This window comes from Phyllobates terribilis, unplaced genomic scaffold (assembly GCF_046119375.1).
Source record: "Phyllobates terribilis strain yellow unplaced genomic scaffold, ASM4611937v1 Scaffold_8__6_contigs__length_399053987, whole genome shotgun sequence".
Taxonomy (NCBI): domain Eukaryota; kingdom Metazoa; phylum Chordata; class Amphibia; order Anura; family Dendrobatidae; genus Phyllobates; species Phyllobates terribilis.
Window position 1 is genome coordinate 289715548 of NW_027362768.1, and position 15155 is coordinate 289730702.

Genomic DNA, 15155 nt, shown 5'->3' on the forward strand with positions numbered 1-15155 from the left:
TTTTACTGAGGAGGAAACACACGCAAACATAGGGAGAACATACAAAATCCTTGCAGATGTTGTCCTTGCTGGGATTTGAACCCAGGATCCCAGCGCTGCAAGGCTTCAGTGCTAACCACTGACCCAATGTGCTGCCGTTCACCCTCTAATATCTAACAGGCTGGAGAAACTTGCACCTACTGCCACTCTATCTTCAGCTCCTTTGTGAGAAAATGTATTTGGGCAGCCACTCAGTCTACCAAATAAAATTCCTGAGAAAGAAATTGGGGATGGCTTCGCTACTGGTGCTGGGGGCAGTGCTAATACCATGGCTTCATACCATAGTTTGCTGGAAATATTCCAGGCTGGTAGGAGGCAAGCAAATTCCCACAGAAAAGTACCAGCAGTAATGTTCAGGCCACATTTCAAGTGCAAGCAGCTTTAGAGGACTTCCCGGGAGAAATGACACGCAGGGTAGATACGGTTTCCCTCTATGCCTTTTCAAGGCAAAAGGTGGCTACTTTGAAGAACCTAGAATATAAGACATATTTTCAGTTGTTTCACACTTTTTTGTGAAGTATATAATTCCACATGTGTTAATTCATAGTTTTCATGCCTTCAGTGTGAATGTACAATTTTCAAAGTCATGAAAATACAGAAAAATCTTTAAATCAGAAGGTGTGTCCAAACTTTTGGTCTGTACTGTATATATATATACATATATATATTTGTATATATACCAATGCACATATGGAACCAAGGACTGACTGTGCAGGGGGTGGGGGTGGGTATGTGTGATATACAGTGTCAAAGGGTCTAGTAGTGACATTGATTCCAAGGGCCTGCTATAGAGCTACATGCAGTATTACGCAACCCTTGTTCACAAATTTGTCTTTGCTTCAATATAATAATAGTTTGTTAAATAAATGATGAGATGTTGCCCTTATCTGTACATGTTGCATTAAAGGGAACCTCTCATGTGAAAAAACGCTATTAACCAGCAAATATGGGGTTAATCTGCAGGTTAATAGCGTTCTGAACCTACCCGGCGCCCGCACTGAGAGCCCCGCTGCCAGGAGGAAATTAACAACTATGTTCCTCCTGGCTGAGTTTGGGTTTCAGTCATAGGGGTGACCCAAGTACAGTTTCAGTCATCGCTCAGGGTAGTGGCTGAAACCGTGCCGGCGCCACTCCTATGACTGAAACCCATACACTGCAGAGAGGAATAAAGTTCATTTTCTCCCGTCAGCAGGGCCCTCAGTGCGGGCACCGGGCAGGTTTAGAATGCTATTAACCTGTGGATTAACCCCATATCTGCAGGTTAATAGCGTTTTTTTCACATGACAAGTTACCATCAAGTGTACTATGCCAAACATTGCTCATGTCGGGGCATGGAGGGTCCACTCCTCTATAGAGGTCCACCAGGGGACTCACATATTTCTCAGTGGGCCAGTCTAAGTCTGAAAATAATGTGTTGAAGGGACATGGCAGGTGCGTGATGAAGGCTATGTGTGTGGTATCTGGTATGTAAGTATGTATATATGTAAGTAGCTGTAAGTAAATGTATGTATGTATGGATATAGATGACATGGGGATACAGTTCTGCGGGTGTAGGTGCCCATAAGAACAGTAGAAAAATTAAAGAAAGAGAAAATAGAGAAGGAGATTCTGAGCAGAAAAGAGAGCACAGGAGGTATAAGATTGCTGCTCTGCCTCATAAACAGTGATAGTAAGAAGTCTGCGAAAATAGGATTTATATAGTTAAGTATACAATAGCAATAATAGATTAGGTTAACAAGTCAAGTTCACAATTAAGACCCTTGTGGACAAGTGTTTGGAGTGTGTGAATCCAAGAATATTCCCTTTATTTGAGTAATCTTACATGATTATTACTATACCCCATCTGGGCCTAGGTAGCCGCTCAATCACCTGATCACATAGCTGGGCCACCGTATGTTTTGGTTAGAAAGTGGTAAGCAAATCTTGCCACATCTGATGGGGGACTTGTGGCTCTCTGTTCTATCCTGTATGTGTTGGATTGTTTCACCCACATAACGGAGGCTACAGGGATATTGGATGACATAGACTACAAAGTTGGATTCCCGTGTGTATAAATTCTTAATGGGATATGTCTTCCCAGTCTTGATTTCATAACATTTGTGTAAGCATGGAAGTGTGCCATGTTTCCTGGTTCCTAGAAATTGTTGTGCTTAGATTGCTCACATCTGGCCATATGAAGTGATCTTTAGTGTTACGGGGTCTTTTCATACACATCTGTGCTGGTATCCTGAATATCTGGCTACGCTTTCAGTAGTAGAAGCCACTGTTTGTGTATAATGTTATATATTTGGGCATGTTGGGGTGGTATCTAAGAACTAATGGTATGCAGTTTAGTTGGTGATGGGGTGATAGTCATTGCCATGTATTTTTTTAAGGTCTAAGACATATGTCAGATAGTCTCTGTCCAAGAACCTCTTGGACAATATCTCATCTAATCTAGTAGGTAAGAGTGTCTTGTGGCTAACTATTCTGGATACTCCTTGATATTGTGAACGAGGAAGACTACTTTTGTGTATTTGAGATTACAACTGAAGTAAACTGTTCCTATCTGTAGATTTTGAGTAAAGATTAGCAGCAGGATTCCTTTATGTTTTATGACCGAAGTACCAAGGAAATAGATCTGTTTTGTATTTTGATTAAGTGTAAACTGGAGCTCTTGGCTTGTGTTGTTGAGATTGGAGACGAAAGACATGAGTGTGTCAATGGGACCATAGTAGATACAAAATATATCTTTAGTCTATAAATGCCAATAAATTGCATATTTTATGAATAAATTGTTGGTGTATACATGCTGGTACTCGAATTGACTCATGAAGTAGTTAGCATAAGCTGGGGCCACACTGGACCCCATTGCTGTTCCATACACCACGCAATTCATACAACATGCAATTTTCTGGCATAGATACATTGATGCACCCTTAGTCCTTGGTTCCATATATGCATTGGCATATGTGTTTAAATGTGTGTATATTTACTTATCTATACACATTTGCCAGCTGGTGATTCCTCATTTTTCTCATTCACACATTTATTCATTTACCACTACAGTCCTATGCCATTCTCATACATTACACATTCTGTTTATTATGGACTTTTTCCACTTGGACCCAACTTTCTAATGGGTCACTTCTAACTATTCCACCCCCAGTGCTGGTTCTGATTTATTGCTCTGAGGCATAAGAGCTGTTCCATGACAGCCGCTGCCTTAACAACGTGTCCTGCATTCCTGTGCATTATCTCAGTCATGGCCCCCTTGATATACCTGTAGCAGGGCACAAAGCTACATCGGATTATAAATAGTGGGATTTTTCCTCTCCTGCTCCATACCCGGTAAGCATTGGCAGTACCTCTACCCCTTCAACATACTGTACCTGACTCAGGTAACTCTCATGGCCGGTGTACATATGCTCTCCTATGTGTTTTTTTTATACCTGCTACCTGTGTATTCTTCCCTTATGCTCCTTAAACTATTTTCAGACCTGCGTATCCTCTGCACCTCCCACCTGTCCCCATTATCTACCTTCTCCCAAGAGGGTCAAAATGTCAAGATTTGATTGTCACTTTTCTTGTGTATCTTTATATTCAACTATAATCCTGTGTGTTTTCACAATAAAACCTTATGAGCATCACTACTACTGTGCTGAGGAGTGCAGTGAATTGTCCCATACACAGCACACACAGATTTGAAGGATTCCTGCTCTCTCCTACCTCTGCAGCACATGTCCAGAAGATGCAGCAGGAAGTAAAGCAGCACTGAGCAATATATATGTGAGTCCAGCACTAGGGTGAGATAAAGCAGCCGTAGGGTCTATGTTTCTGTGCATCTCTCTCCCTCTGCTCCTCCTTCTTCTTCCTATCCTTACATAGACGTCAATAAGCGGCCTTAATATGATCCCTCACAGAGCTGGCAGTCCGTTTTGTTTTTAACATGATGGATTTTAGCAGTTTTCAGAGTGAATTTGAGTTGAAAAGGCAGAGTAGGGGAGGGTTAGAAGTGGCTAATAAGTGGAGAAAGAAGTCCATTTCTCTGATAACATAGCAATGGTCCCCAACCTTTTTGACCTTCAGAGCCATATTCAGCTCTGAGAGAGAGTCACGAGACACATCCAGCTTCTGGCCCCCTCATAGTAGTGACAGACAGAGCCCCCATTACCAGTATAAAGTTATTCAAAACTTTTCCACAGAAATCACATTCAGGTAGTATACTAAAATTCAGGGGTTTCCGCCTCAACCCCATTCATCAAGTACTCCACCACACCGTCACAACCAACTTCAAGCAATTCTGACAGTTAGTATTATCCTACCAGCTAACCATAATCAAATCATCTCCCAACCCACAAGGACAGTATATGTGCATCCAGATCTGCTGTTCTGTGCGGGGCTACTCACAAAAGTCCATATCTGATCCCCTTCTCTTAATAGCTGTTTGCTAGACCTGGTGCTAATGCCCAAAGTTGGCAAACAACCATGAGCCACACATCACGGACCCACAAGCCACATGTGCCATCCTAGCCACAAGTTGGGGACCCCTAACATATAGTCTATTACAAAGTTTGTTATATTTGCTTGATCTTCTGATTTATGCATCATCAGTATTAGATGGCTGGACAAGCCCTTTAAGGACTACAGGATGGCAAGCCTAGGGCCTTTTATAGGGTCCCGAGCTTCTGTGGCTATGATGATTTTGCAGGAGAGGTGAGCAATCCAGTGACAGAGTGATGCCCTCCTTTGTTGAACCACCTTGATGCCTTGGTCGCTGTTGGCCAAGGTGTCTAAGGTGTTAAACACCACCACATATGGATCAGACTCCTGGTGATATCAGTGAATACTGTAATAAAACCTGACTATCATATATGATGCAGCTAAAATTAAACAAAGGCATCTTATCTGGCACTTTCAGTAGTTTTGTAGGGTTAAATTTGCTGACTGATCTCCTCTTATGTAACTGTTCATAGTGTAACGTGGTGGGCGAGATACTTGTCTGTTGCGCCCTTGCACGTTACATGAAGGTGGGGTTCTCGGATGTTTCTGTGGACTTGTGCTGTGAGGGCGTTATGCTCATGCCGGTCACATGTAAACGATGACACTGGTTTACCAGGACTAGATGTTAAGCAGTTCATGAAAGGAGACCATCAGTTCTTAACAATCGAAGCTTTACTAAACAGGCGTTGCATGGCAACTAAGTACACAGGATAGTGGGTACACAACTTCTCGCACGTTTCTTCATTAATACAGAGCATCTCAAAACACAGTCTCGTTACTTCCTCAGCGTCACAAATTCCTGCCTCCACTGGTCTCATTTCCTTCACCACCACCCAGCTTATCACCACAGTACAGTCCGTGAAAGTCAATTCCTCTTCCCGCGATTCTGCATCTGAATCTCCTCGCAGAGGAGAGGGTTTGCCAATATGGTCAGACTCAGCTTCAAGTTTTCTAACACTTTGGGAACTCCTGCCCAGGACACTCACTTCGACTCACGTTCTATTCCGTCCTGGTCCGTTTCCTTTAAGAGTTGTAAGCTACTCAGGGCCTTGCGCTAGGCGTATTTTCTCCAGACCCTTCTCACTTGGTCACTCTGCTTTCTCATCAGTCCTATGAGCTTTCACTGTCCTTCTCTCTGCATCTCTGTAAATCTCTCTCTGTCCGTTCCTCTGGATCACGCTATCTCCATCCCGATCTCTCTCTCTTGCCACAGAAAACCCATTGCATGTGGTCTTGCTGAGCGCTCAGACCAAACCTCTGCTCTAGCTGCAAGCTGGGCCCTGTCTGAGTCACAACCAGGAAGTCCTCTCTGTTCCTGCTACATAGCCCCTCCCTCTCTGGGCTAGTCCCAACACTTAACTATGTCTTACCCTACTCACTGTCTGTTGCTGGGCGGAACGCATCTTCCTAACAGTACATTGCAAAACATTACAATACACCACATCACAATAACACATGACATTATATACACTACACTTTACATTGTACACAGCACTGATGTCTTCAAGGGGGGAACAGGAGAATATGTCCATCTCCTTACAGAAGTACAATATGTTATTTAGCCACAAATTAACTATGCATCTGATATTTGACGTGGTAATAAAATAATCAGCAGTAATACTGTATATTTCGTACTACAACCCAATGTGCTTGTCTTGCTTTGGTTATCAGGGATCTACTGCAGATGGAGTAGGGATTTTCCCACTGTCCTTTGTGAGAATCATCAAGGATCTTCCGGAGGAAAAGTTTCCTGCCAGCTGGCTACGTTGCTATTTCCACGATTATGATGTGTGCTCGATCAGGTATTTATGGTAGGGGGCGCTATTGTGGTCACCGTTCCCATTTTGCCAGTGCAGCACACAGATGTGTACAATCTTCTGTGTTTTAGAGATATCCCCTTGGAAGAAGACGTAAAGAAACGGCCGTCATACAACGAACTGCTACAGTTAATAAGGTAGACATCTACTTTCTGAATATAAAACTTGAGGTCGGTTAATAAACTGTGTAATGGATCCAATCAATTGATCTCTTGTTCTATAAAAGATTTGCGAGTTTATTGTGCGCTTTAATTGGCCGGTTTATTCAATATGTACATTATTACTGGCAAGGGGCATTTCCCTTGGTTGAAAGAAGGTCACGCCGCTAATGGGCAGCATTTCTCACAAAGGCTTCAGTATGCACTATTGATATTTTTATCATGGAAGAAAATCAATAACTTCTCAAGAAAATAAAGCCCATTTTTGTTATATGACTTCAATTGTCCAGACAAACCGAACCATTTACAAAATATTTTGCCTTGATGCCAGGAGTATTGCAGAAACAGGTTTAATAACAATCCCTTGAGAGGTCTAATAAATACATAATTTTAATTTTGTGTATTGATACCATTCATTCCAAACCAATGCACTGTCAACTGCTGATATATGAAAGTTTTTTGTTTTGTTTTTTTACCCAAGAGTTTTTCAGAAGTTAAAAAATATATTATTGAGCAATTATGAGGATCTAAAAACAAATTAAGGCATTTACCAATATAATAAACCCAAAAAATTGTATTAAAAAAAAAAGACAAAAATAATTTTTCAATTGATCAGTAAAATAACTGTATTATGAAAAAGTACAATAAATAAATAAATCACAATAGACATGATTAAAGCAGATTAAAAAATGGTGCCAAGATTAGGATTTAAGAATTGATTAGTTATATAAATAATGCTTGCAATATCAAAACAGTACGCACATTTTCCTATGGGACTATAGGGTAAAGGGAATCTCTCATCAGGTTTTTGTCACCTAATCTGAGAGCAGCATGATGTAGAGACAGAGACCCTGATTCCATTGATATGTCACTTACTGGGCTGCTTGCTGTACTTCTGAAAAATTCAGCTTTATCAGCAGGAGATTATCGCTAGAGGACTAGTAAACCTGCTGCCATGTAGTCCTCCATATTCATGAGCTTTGTGTAACTCCGCCCCCACCACTGATTGGCAGCTTTCTGCTTATGCACAGAGTACACAGAAAGCAGCCAATCAGTGGTGTGGGCGGGGTTATGAAGAGCTCAGCATTCAGAGAACTGCTAGATTTGCAGCAGATAAAACAGTGATTTTCTCAAAACTGCAGCAAGCAGCCCAGTAAGTGAAACATCACTAGAATCAGGATCTCTGCCCTTGCGTTATGCAGATCTCAGATAGGGCAGCAAAAACCAGGTGACATATTCTTTTTAAAACAGGGGAATGCGGAGCTAAAGGAACCAATGTCCAAAGTAATGATTTTATTGCACAGGCCCTATAATTAGAAATGTCCAAACAAGTGATGCTATTGCATAAGCCCAATAGACAAGAATGTCTTAGCTATAAATAATTAGTTCAAGAGCCACATCTTATTTGAAACATTGTACTGACCCAGTTATGTAGATGGGTCACTTCGGAGTACTGCATGGGGGACCAGGCGTGCTATCTACATAACTGGGTCACTATGATGTTTCATTATATACTTACCAATGTAATGTCTGCACTAATTGTGCTGTTAATATCAACTTCAAGGATTAAATAGAGTGAGGATTTCATTTAATATTTATACTTTATACAACAATCCAGACACAGATAAAAAAGACTAAAAATATGTAAAAAGGCCCCACAGAGATATCTAAGAGACTTTAGATGTAGCTGTGATATGGTCAATCAACCTGAAGCACTGCCACATATAATATAAATATATGGTCACGAATTGCATTATAAACTCACTGATCCCATAGCAATAACAAAAATGAAGTGCATTGATGCAACCCATAATATTAGAGTAAAGACCCCTGAGGAAGCCTCTTGTTTGTGGCGATACATGTGGCAAAACTTTTTGTAACTGTACGTATTTTGATGTTGGCATTTTCAGATCTGCATTTATTTAGTCCTACTTTATTTTCACCTTCATGTACTATATACTATGCACTACATATCATGATGGTGGAGGTGCTCTTTGTTTATTGGTGCTGCTTTTTGACACGTTGTTTAATAATTTAAATCAACCTGTGCAATCTTTTTTAACAATTATCGCAATACTTGTCTTTACTCTTCTATTAGTATAGAGTAATATATACCGTATCACTGTACATTTTTTAAGGCTCTCATACAGATTAGATTAAATTAATCGAAACCGCCAATATTAGTAGTATAGGGCGCCAGTTTAATGTGCATGATGGCCCCTTGACTCTTTCCTGATAGGAGGCGTTTGCAGAGAAAAGGATCCAGCACGTTGGTTTTCCAAATACAGTACCAATCCTTTTGTTCTCTGGAAGAGCGCTCCTGTGTATGGGGAGTCGTTTGGCCAACAACTATCTAAAGTGCACCCCATAGATATTGAATTGTCAGTCACGCGCCCCATGGGCCGTGGGGTACTCGGTAGCCCGGCCGGTCGATGCTGGGGGATGTCATAGTGGCAGTGACCCGGTCCGTAACCCAGGGCGGTCAATAAAAGGGGAACAAGTAAAAGGAATAAAGTTTTTATAGATAAATATTCATGACGCCACCTGTGGTATGCGGCTATATGGAGCCGCCGCTGCGGTGCAGATCCTCTGGAGCTGATGGTGATGCAACAGAGTTGGTTCAGCTCTCCACAGGTAGAGCTAAGCTCCAGGGCAGGGAATAGTGATGTTATGAGGTAGATGTTGCTGGTGCTGTGTAGTGCAGGGCTGGTGATGGCGCAGCAATAATTCTAGGACACAGTGGGGTGCAGTCTTTAAGGTTTTACTCACAGTTGTTCAAGACTCCAGGTTACCAGCGCCAGTGTGTAACCTCCCACGTCGTCCTGCGTTCACCAAGGAAGGGGTTCAGCAATCTCTCAGGTGTTTCAGTAGTACTTACACGGGACCCCGTTCTATGTGCCTTCTTTGGTCGTCTTCCTGCGCTGGCTCTCACCCTCCTGCCCTGCGCATCACAATCAGTGTCCCAAGTCATTAGCCTCGCATCTTGTCAGGCGATGTGCAGTCCCCTGGACTCTATGCGGCTACCTTTTCGGCGATGTAATTGTGGTTTCTAGCCGCTGCACCTTGAAAGTACAGTAGCCTCCGGCTATCTAGCTGAGCCTTGTAGTTCTCCACTAGTTAGGGGCCAGTCCCCTCTGCGGCCTGATCCCTCCACGTCCATGTAGATTCGGGCGCACTGGTGGCTTCCTGCACTTCCCGTGCCCCTGGGATCCCCTCTGTTCCTCTTGAAGCCTTCCTTCTGCTCCCATCCTCTCTCAGTCTGTTCTCCTGGGCCTCTCAGTCTAGGCCCGCTCCTTCCTCCTCTCCTCCTGAGCAGAGCTCCTACAGAGCTCCCGCTTCCAACTCTCTCTCTCTTCTGACTCTCTCCTCAGACTGATCTGTCTCCTACAAGATGGTTCCCTTCTTATACTCCTTCTGAAGGTGCTCCCCTGAACTACTTCCTCCACCCACACCAACTAAATGGTTCCCCCTCTCTTGGTTCCCCCCTTCCAACCAGGGGGCAGGGCTCAGCATTGTACACATGCATCTTGCCCCGCCTGCTGGTCTGGAGGAGTGTAGTGTTGGATGCAGGTGTGTGGGTCCCGGGCAGTACTCCATCCTTACCTGAGAGTGAGATACCACACCTCTGGGTGAGATGCAGTACCTCTGTGGTGACTGAACCCGCAGGGGCGCCACATCAGCATGTCCCACTATGATTGGTGGGTTCAGCCAACTTTAATGTGTATCAGGGCCTTAATGGGTTTCTAAGTGCATAAATTATTATTAGATGTCTAATGTTTGTAAGAATTAATACCTTTGTTTGAAATAAACATTAAAAAAGAGGTTTAAGTGAAAGAAAGAAGATCTGTGATTCTGACATTTCAGAGATCTCAGCCTTGAGTCAGCAAGGCAATTTCTGAAAAATTCTGGCGTAAATTGGTTCAAAAAGTCGCAACATTTTTGTGCAACTTTGAGCTTTGGCGTACTTTACACCAGAAATCTTACTTCAGTCAGTAACTGGAGTAAGATTTGTGACAAGGCATACAGAGACCCATGCCACTTTTCAGATGCACCTAATTCATTAAGAGGCATACGCCTCTTAATGAATCAAGAGCATCTCGCTCCATCACACCTCATCATCAAGACCGGCTGAACATTGCTGGTCTTGATGAATTGAGGCCCTCATATTTAGGTATGTGGCTAAATTGGATATGGATACCTTTCAAGCACACATTGGTCTGATTTGTAGAAAAACAACAAGAAATTGATATTTTTGGTGTGAAACTAAGGAACTTATGCCTATGACAATGTACTCCGCCACCACAGTTCTATATTATAGATCTGTAGATGCTCTGGAACATTATTATTAAGCTAAATGTACTACAATTCTGGCATAATCTGAGCCAAAAAAAATGTCTTTTATGACTTGTACAATATTTATGATGTGTTTTAGACAGTTTTTACCACTTGTCTGAACAGGGGCAAAAAGGCTTGGCCGGAAAAGGGGTTAGCTTATTCTGTTATATAATGGCCCCGATTCATCAAGACTGGCGATTTTCTCACCAGTCTTGATCAGGGGGCGAGTTGGAGTCAGACGCTCCTGATTCATTAAGAGGCACAAGTCTCTGAATCAGGAGCATCTAATGAGTGGTGGAAACTTTTTTGCGATTTTTCAAAACGATTTACTCCAGAATTCTGTTGAGAAATATTTTGATGAATTGGGGCCAATGTACCAAAATTGTGGTAAGTTAATTAATAAGTGGTGACTAGTGATGAGCAAGCGTGCTCATTTAACCCTTTCACCGAGCAAGCTCAGATGCTTTCCGAGTATCTTCAGCATGCTCGTATATTATATTTAAGTCCCTGCGTCAGCATGATTTATGGCTGTTAGGGAATCCTCGCATGTGTTGAAGCTGTCTAACAAACAAGCAATCCCTGAATGTGTTCAGGATGTCTTACACCAGATGCAAGATGCAAGTACTCGAACATAATAAACGAGCACGCCGAAGATACTCGGAAAGCACCCGAGCATGCTCGGTGAAAGGGTTAAACGAGCACGCTCGCTCATCACTAGTGGTGAACCATTAGATTAGACAGTCTAGAATTAGACAGTGTTGATAACTCTGCTCATCTGTGTGCTGCTATTTTGCCGTTCTTCGAAACAATACAATACAAATCTCTGTGTGCCCCTTTTAAAATTAGTGGTACGGTATAGGATGTAGGATCCATATAACACAGATCTGTAATATGACTTTGTGCATGAGCGCCAGTGAGAGGTCTTTCTTTTTCTCCCTTTATAATTATGTAACTATTTTGTAAATTTATTTATTCATATCTTGATGCCTAATCCAGAAACGAGTTCCCTGGCATTGACCTGGCTCTGAATATGAAGGACCCAGACGGTGACCTGATTCGCCTTATGGACAACAGTGACATGGAACTTCTTGTTACAAAGGGAAAGAGAAAAGCACAACTAAAGAACTTCTTCCCCTGGGAATTACATATCACACGCATGGATGACCTGGACGTTTACAGAAAAATGGAATGAGAGGGAAATCAGAGCCTGGAGATGTCAGGATCACGAGAGGGTCAAAAATAATTCTACTCAAATTTAGTCCAGAGACATCTTGTAACAGAAAATTACATTGAGGTTGAAAAGTCAATCAATGAAAAAACTACTTATCATCTAATCCAAAGAATTCAGATTATTTATTCACTGCTCATCCTGGGTTTAGGAGTCCAGTAGGAGGTCAGTGATTGACTGTCAATCACTGAGTAGGACCACCCACTGGACTCCTGACTATAGAAAAAGAACAGATTTAAATGAAAAAAATTGCTAAATATACTGAATCCTTTCCTTCCAAAATTATATATCAATCTGCTGAGCTCCTCCTGTTCTATACCATGGTCGCCATATATAGGACCACATGTACAATTTGATAGGTTCCCTATAAAACAAAAAGCTGATCCAAAACTCCTGGTCCTGAGGTAAGACAAAGTGAACCCTGCCCATTTGAGTTTTCACAACATTGGGCTCTTGGGGTTCTGCTCTGACAGCATTAATAAAATAGAAGCTTACGTTTTTTGCACTTGTAGAGATTTATAAAGCACTTAAAGGGACATTCCATTCTACAATTACCTTTTTGTTCCTTTTAGTATGACATTCCATTGTTCCTTTATGAATTTTATTATATTTAATATTATTACTGATATATGTTGTGGGAACCAATGTCTAATGTAATTTTTTCTCTCTACCTCAATCATTCTTCTCCTATAAAAGATACAGGACCCAATTTATTACTGCATTTGTGCCTTTTTTGACTAGTTATTTGCATTTGTCACCTGTTGTTCATTTGCAATCTATTCTTCTTTTAATTTGTACATTTGTTTAAAGTTTATTTTATGTGTTTCACCCATGTTGTTTTTTTTTCATTTATGTTTGCCATTGTGGGCATAGTTTGAACATTTGTGTTTTTTAGCTTTTTCATATATTGCAGCATAGGTCGAGCATGTGCACTACCGCTGCAATTTTTAACAGGGATAAAAGTTCCCCCTTTCCCAGCGGTTGGACCCCCATCGATGCATAAGCTATCACTTATCCTATGGATAGATGTTAAAGGAGTTGTCCGGTCTAAATTGATAAGTGTGCTGTGAGGATTCGCCGGTTACTGAGCCTGAACCGGCGGATACGTAAGCGTTATACATACTCCCAGCCAGAACCCGACTAGTGGTCGCGACCTTGCATCATACACTTATATAGAGCTAGGCCGCGCCCACTGGACTTCGACGTCCACTGGACAGACGCATCACTAGACGGGGCGCGACCTTGCTTCATACACTTATATAAAGCTAGGCCACGCCCACTGGACTCCCACGCCCACTGGACAGCCGCATCACTAGACGGGGCGCGACCTTGCTTCATACACTCATATAAAGCTAGGCCACGCCCACTGGACTCCCACTCCCACTGGACAGCCGCATCACTAGACGGGGCGCGACCTTGCTTCATACGCTTATATAAAGCTAGGCCAGGCCCACTGAACTTCCACGCTCACTGGACAGCCGCATCACTAGATGGGGCGTGGCCTTGCATCATACACTTATATAGAGCTAGGCCGCGCCTGCTGGACTCCCACGCCCACTGGACAGCCGCATCACTAGATGGGGCATGGCCTTGCATCATACACTTATATAGAGCTAGGCCGCGCCTGCTGAACTCCCACATCCACTGGACAGCTGCATCACTAGATGGGGCGTGGCCTTGCATCATACACTTATATAGAGCTAGGCCGCGCCTGCTGGACTCCCACGCCCACTGGACAGCCGCATCACTAGATGGGGCATGGCCTTGCATCATACACTTACATAGAGCTAGGCCGCGCCTGCTGAACTCCCACATCCACTGGACAGTCGCATCACTAGACGGGGCGTGGCCTTGCATCATACACTTATATAAAGCTAGGCCACGCCCACTGGACTCCCACGCTCACTGGACAGCCGCATCACTAGATGGGGCGTGGCCTTGCATCATACACTTATATAAAGCTAGGCCGCGCCTGCTGAACTCCCACATCCACTGGACAGCTGCATCACTAGATGGGGCGTGGCCTTGCATCATACACTTATATAAAGCTAGGCCGCGCCTGCTGAACTCCCACATCCACTGGACAGCTGCATCACTAGATGGGGCGTGGCCTTGCATCATACACTTATATAAAGCTAGGCCATGCCCACTGGACTCCCACGCTCACTGGACAGCCGCATCACTAGATGGGGCGTGGCCTTGCATCATACACTTATATAAAGCTAGGCCGCACCTGCTGAACTCCCACATCCACTGGACAGCTGCATCACTAGATGGGGCGTGGCCTTGCATCATACACTTATATAAAGCTAGGCCACGCCCACTGGACTCCCACATCCACTGGACAGCTGCATCACTAGACAGGGCGTGGCCTTGCATCATACACTTATATAGAGCTAGGCCGCACCCACTGGACTTCCACGCCCACTGGACAGCTGCATCGCTAGATGGGGCGCGACCTTGCTTCATACAGTTATATAAAGCTAGGCCAGGCCCACTGGACAGTCGCATCACTAGACGGGAGTCCAGCAGGCGTGGCCTAGCTCTAAATAAGTGTATGATGCAAGGCCACGCCTGCTGGACTCCCGTGCCCACTGGACAGCCGCATCACTAGATGGGGCGCGGCCTCGCTCAATACAAGTGTATGAAGCTAGACCGTGCCCACTAGTTGGATTCTGGCCGGGAGTATGTATAACGCATACGTATCTGCCAGTCCCGGCTCAGAAACCATCAAATCCTCGCAGCGCACAGTGCGTACACTGGGGGGATTCATAAGTCTGCAGTCACACAGAGTGACCGCAGACTTATCAATTTAGTCTGGACAACCTGATTAACGTACTGTACCTTCACAAGACAACCCCTTTAAAGGCTAGACTACAACCTAGTAACAATTACAAAATAAAGAAAAAAAGAAACAAAAACCTTTCGTTACCAAAATGAAAAATATATTGTATGAAAATAGCAATCAACAGAAAAGATTCCGTCTCCATATTACCTTTTAATTATTCATTAGGCTTCTATGGCGCCCCTGAGGGTTCAGTCGCCACAGAGGTACTGCACCTCACCCAGAGGTGTAGTATCTCACTCTCATTTAAG

At 43.3% G+C, this 15155-nt stretch overlaps 1 protein-coding gene across 1 annotated transcript in view; it reads left to right on the plus strand.

Moving 5' to 3' along the window:
- The window catches only part of NCF4 (neutrophil cytosolic factor 4), a 65580-nt gene extending 52693 nt beyond the window's left edge, over positions 1–12887 (plus strand). The window contains exons 9-11 of the mRNA XM_073642731.1: positions 6193–6323; positions 6410–6475; positions 11828–12887. Of these exons, the coding sequence (XP_073498832.1) occupies positions 6193–6323; positions 6410–6475; positions 11828–12023 (393 nt within the window). The 3' untranslated portion in view covers positions 12024–12887. The remainder of the gene's footprint in view (positions 1–6192; positions 6324–6409; positions 6476–11827) is intronic.
- The last annotated feature ends 2268 nt before the right edge of the window (positions 12888–15155 follow it).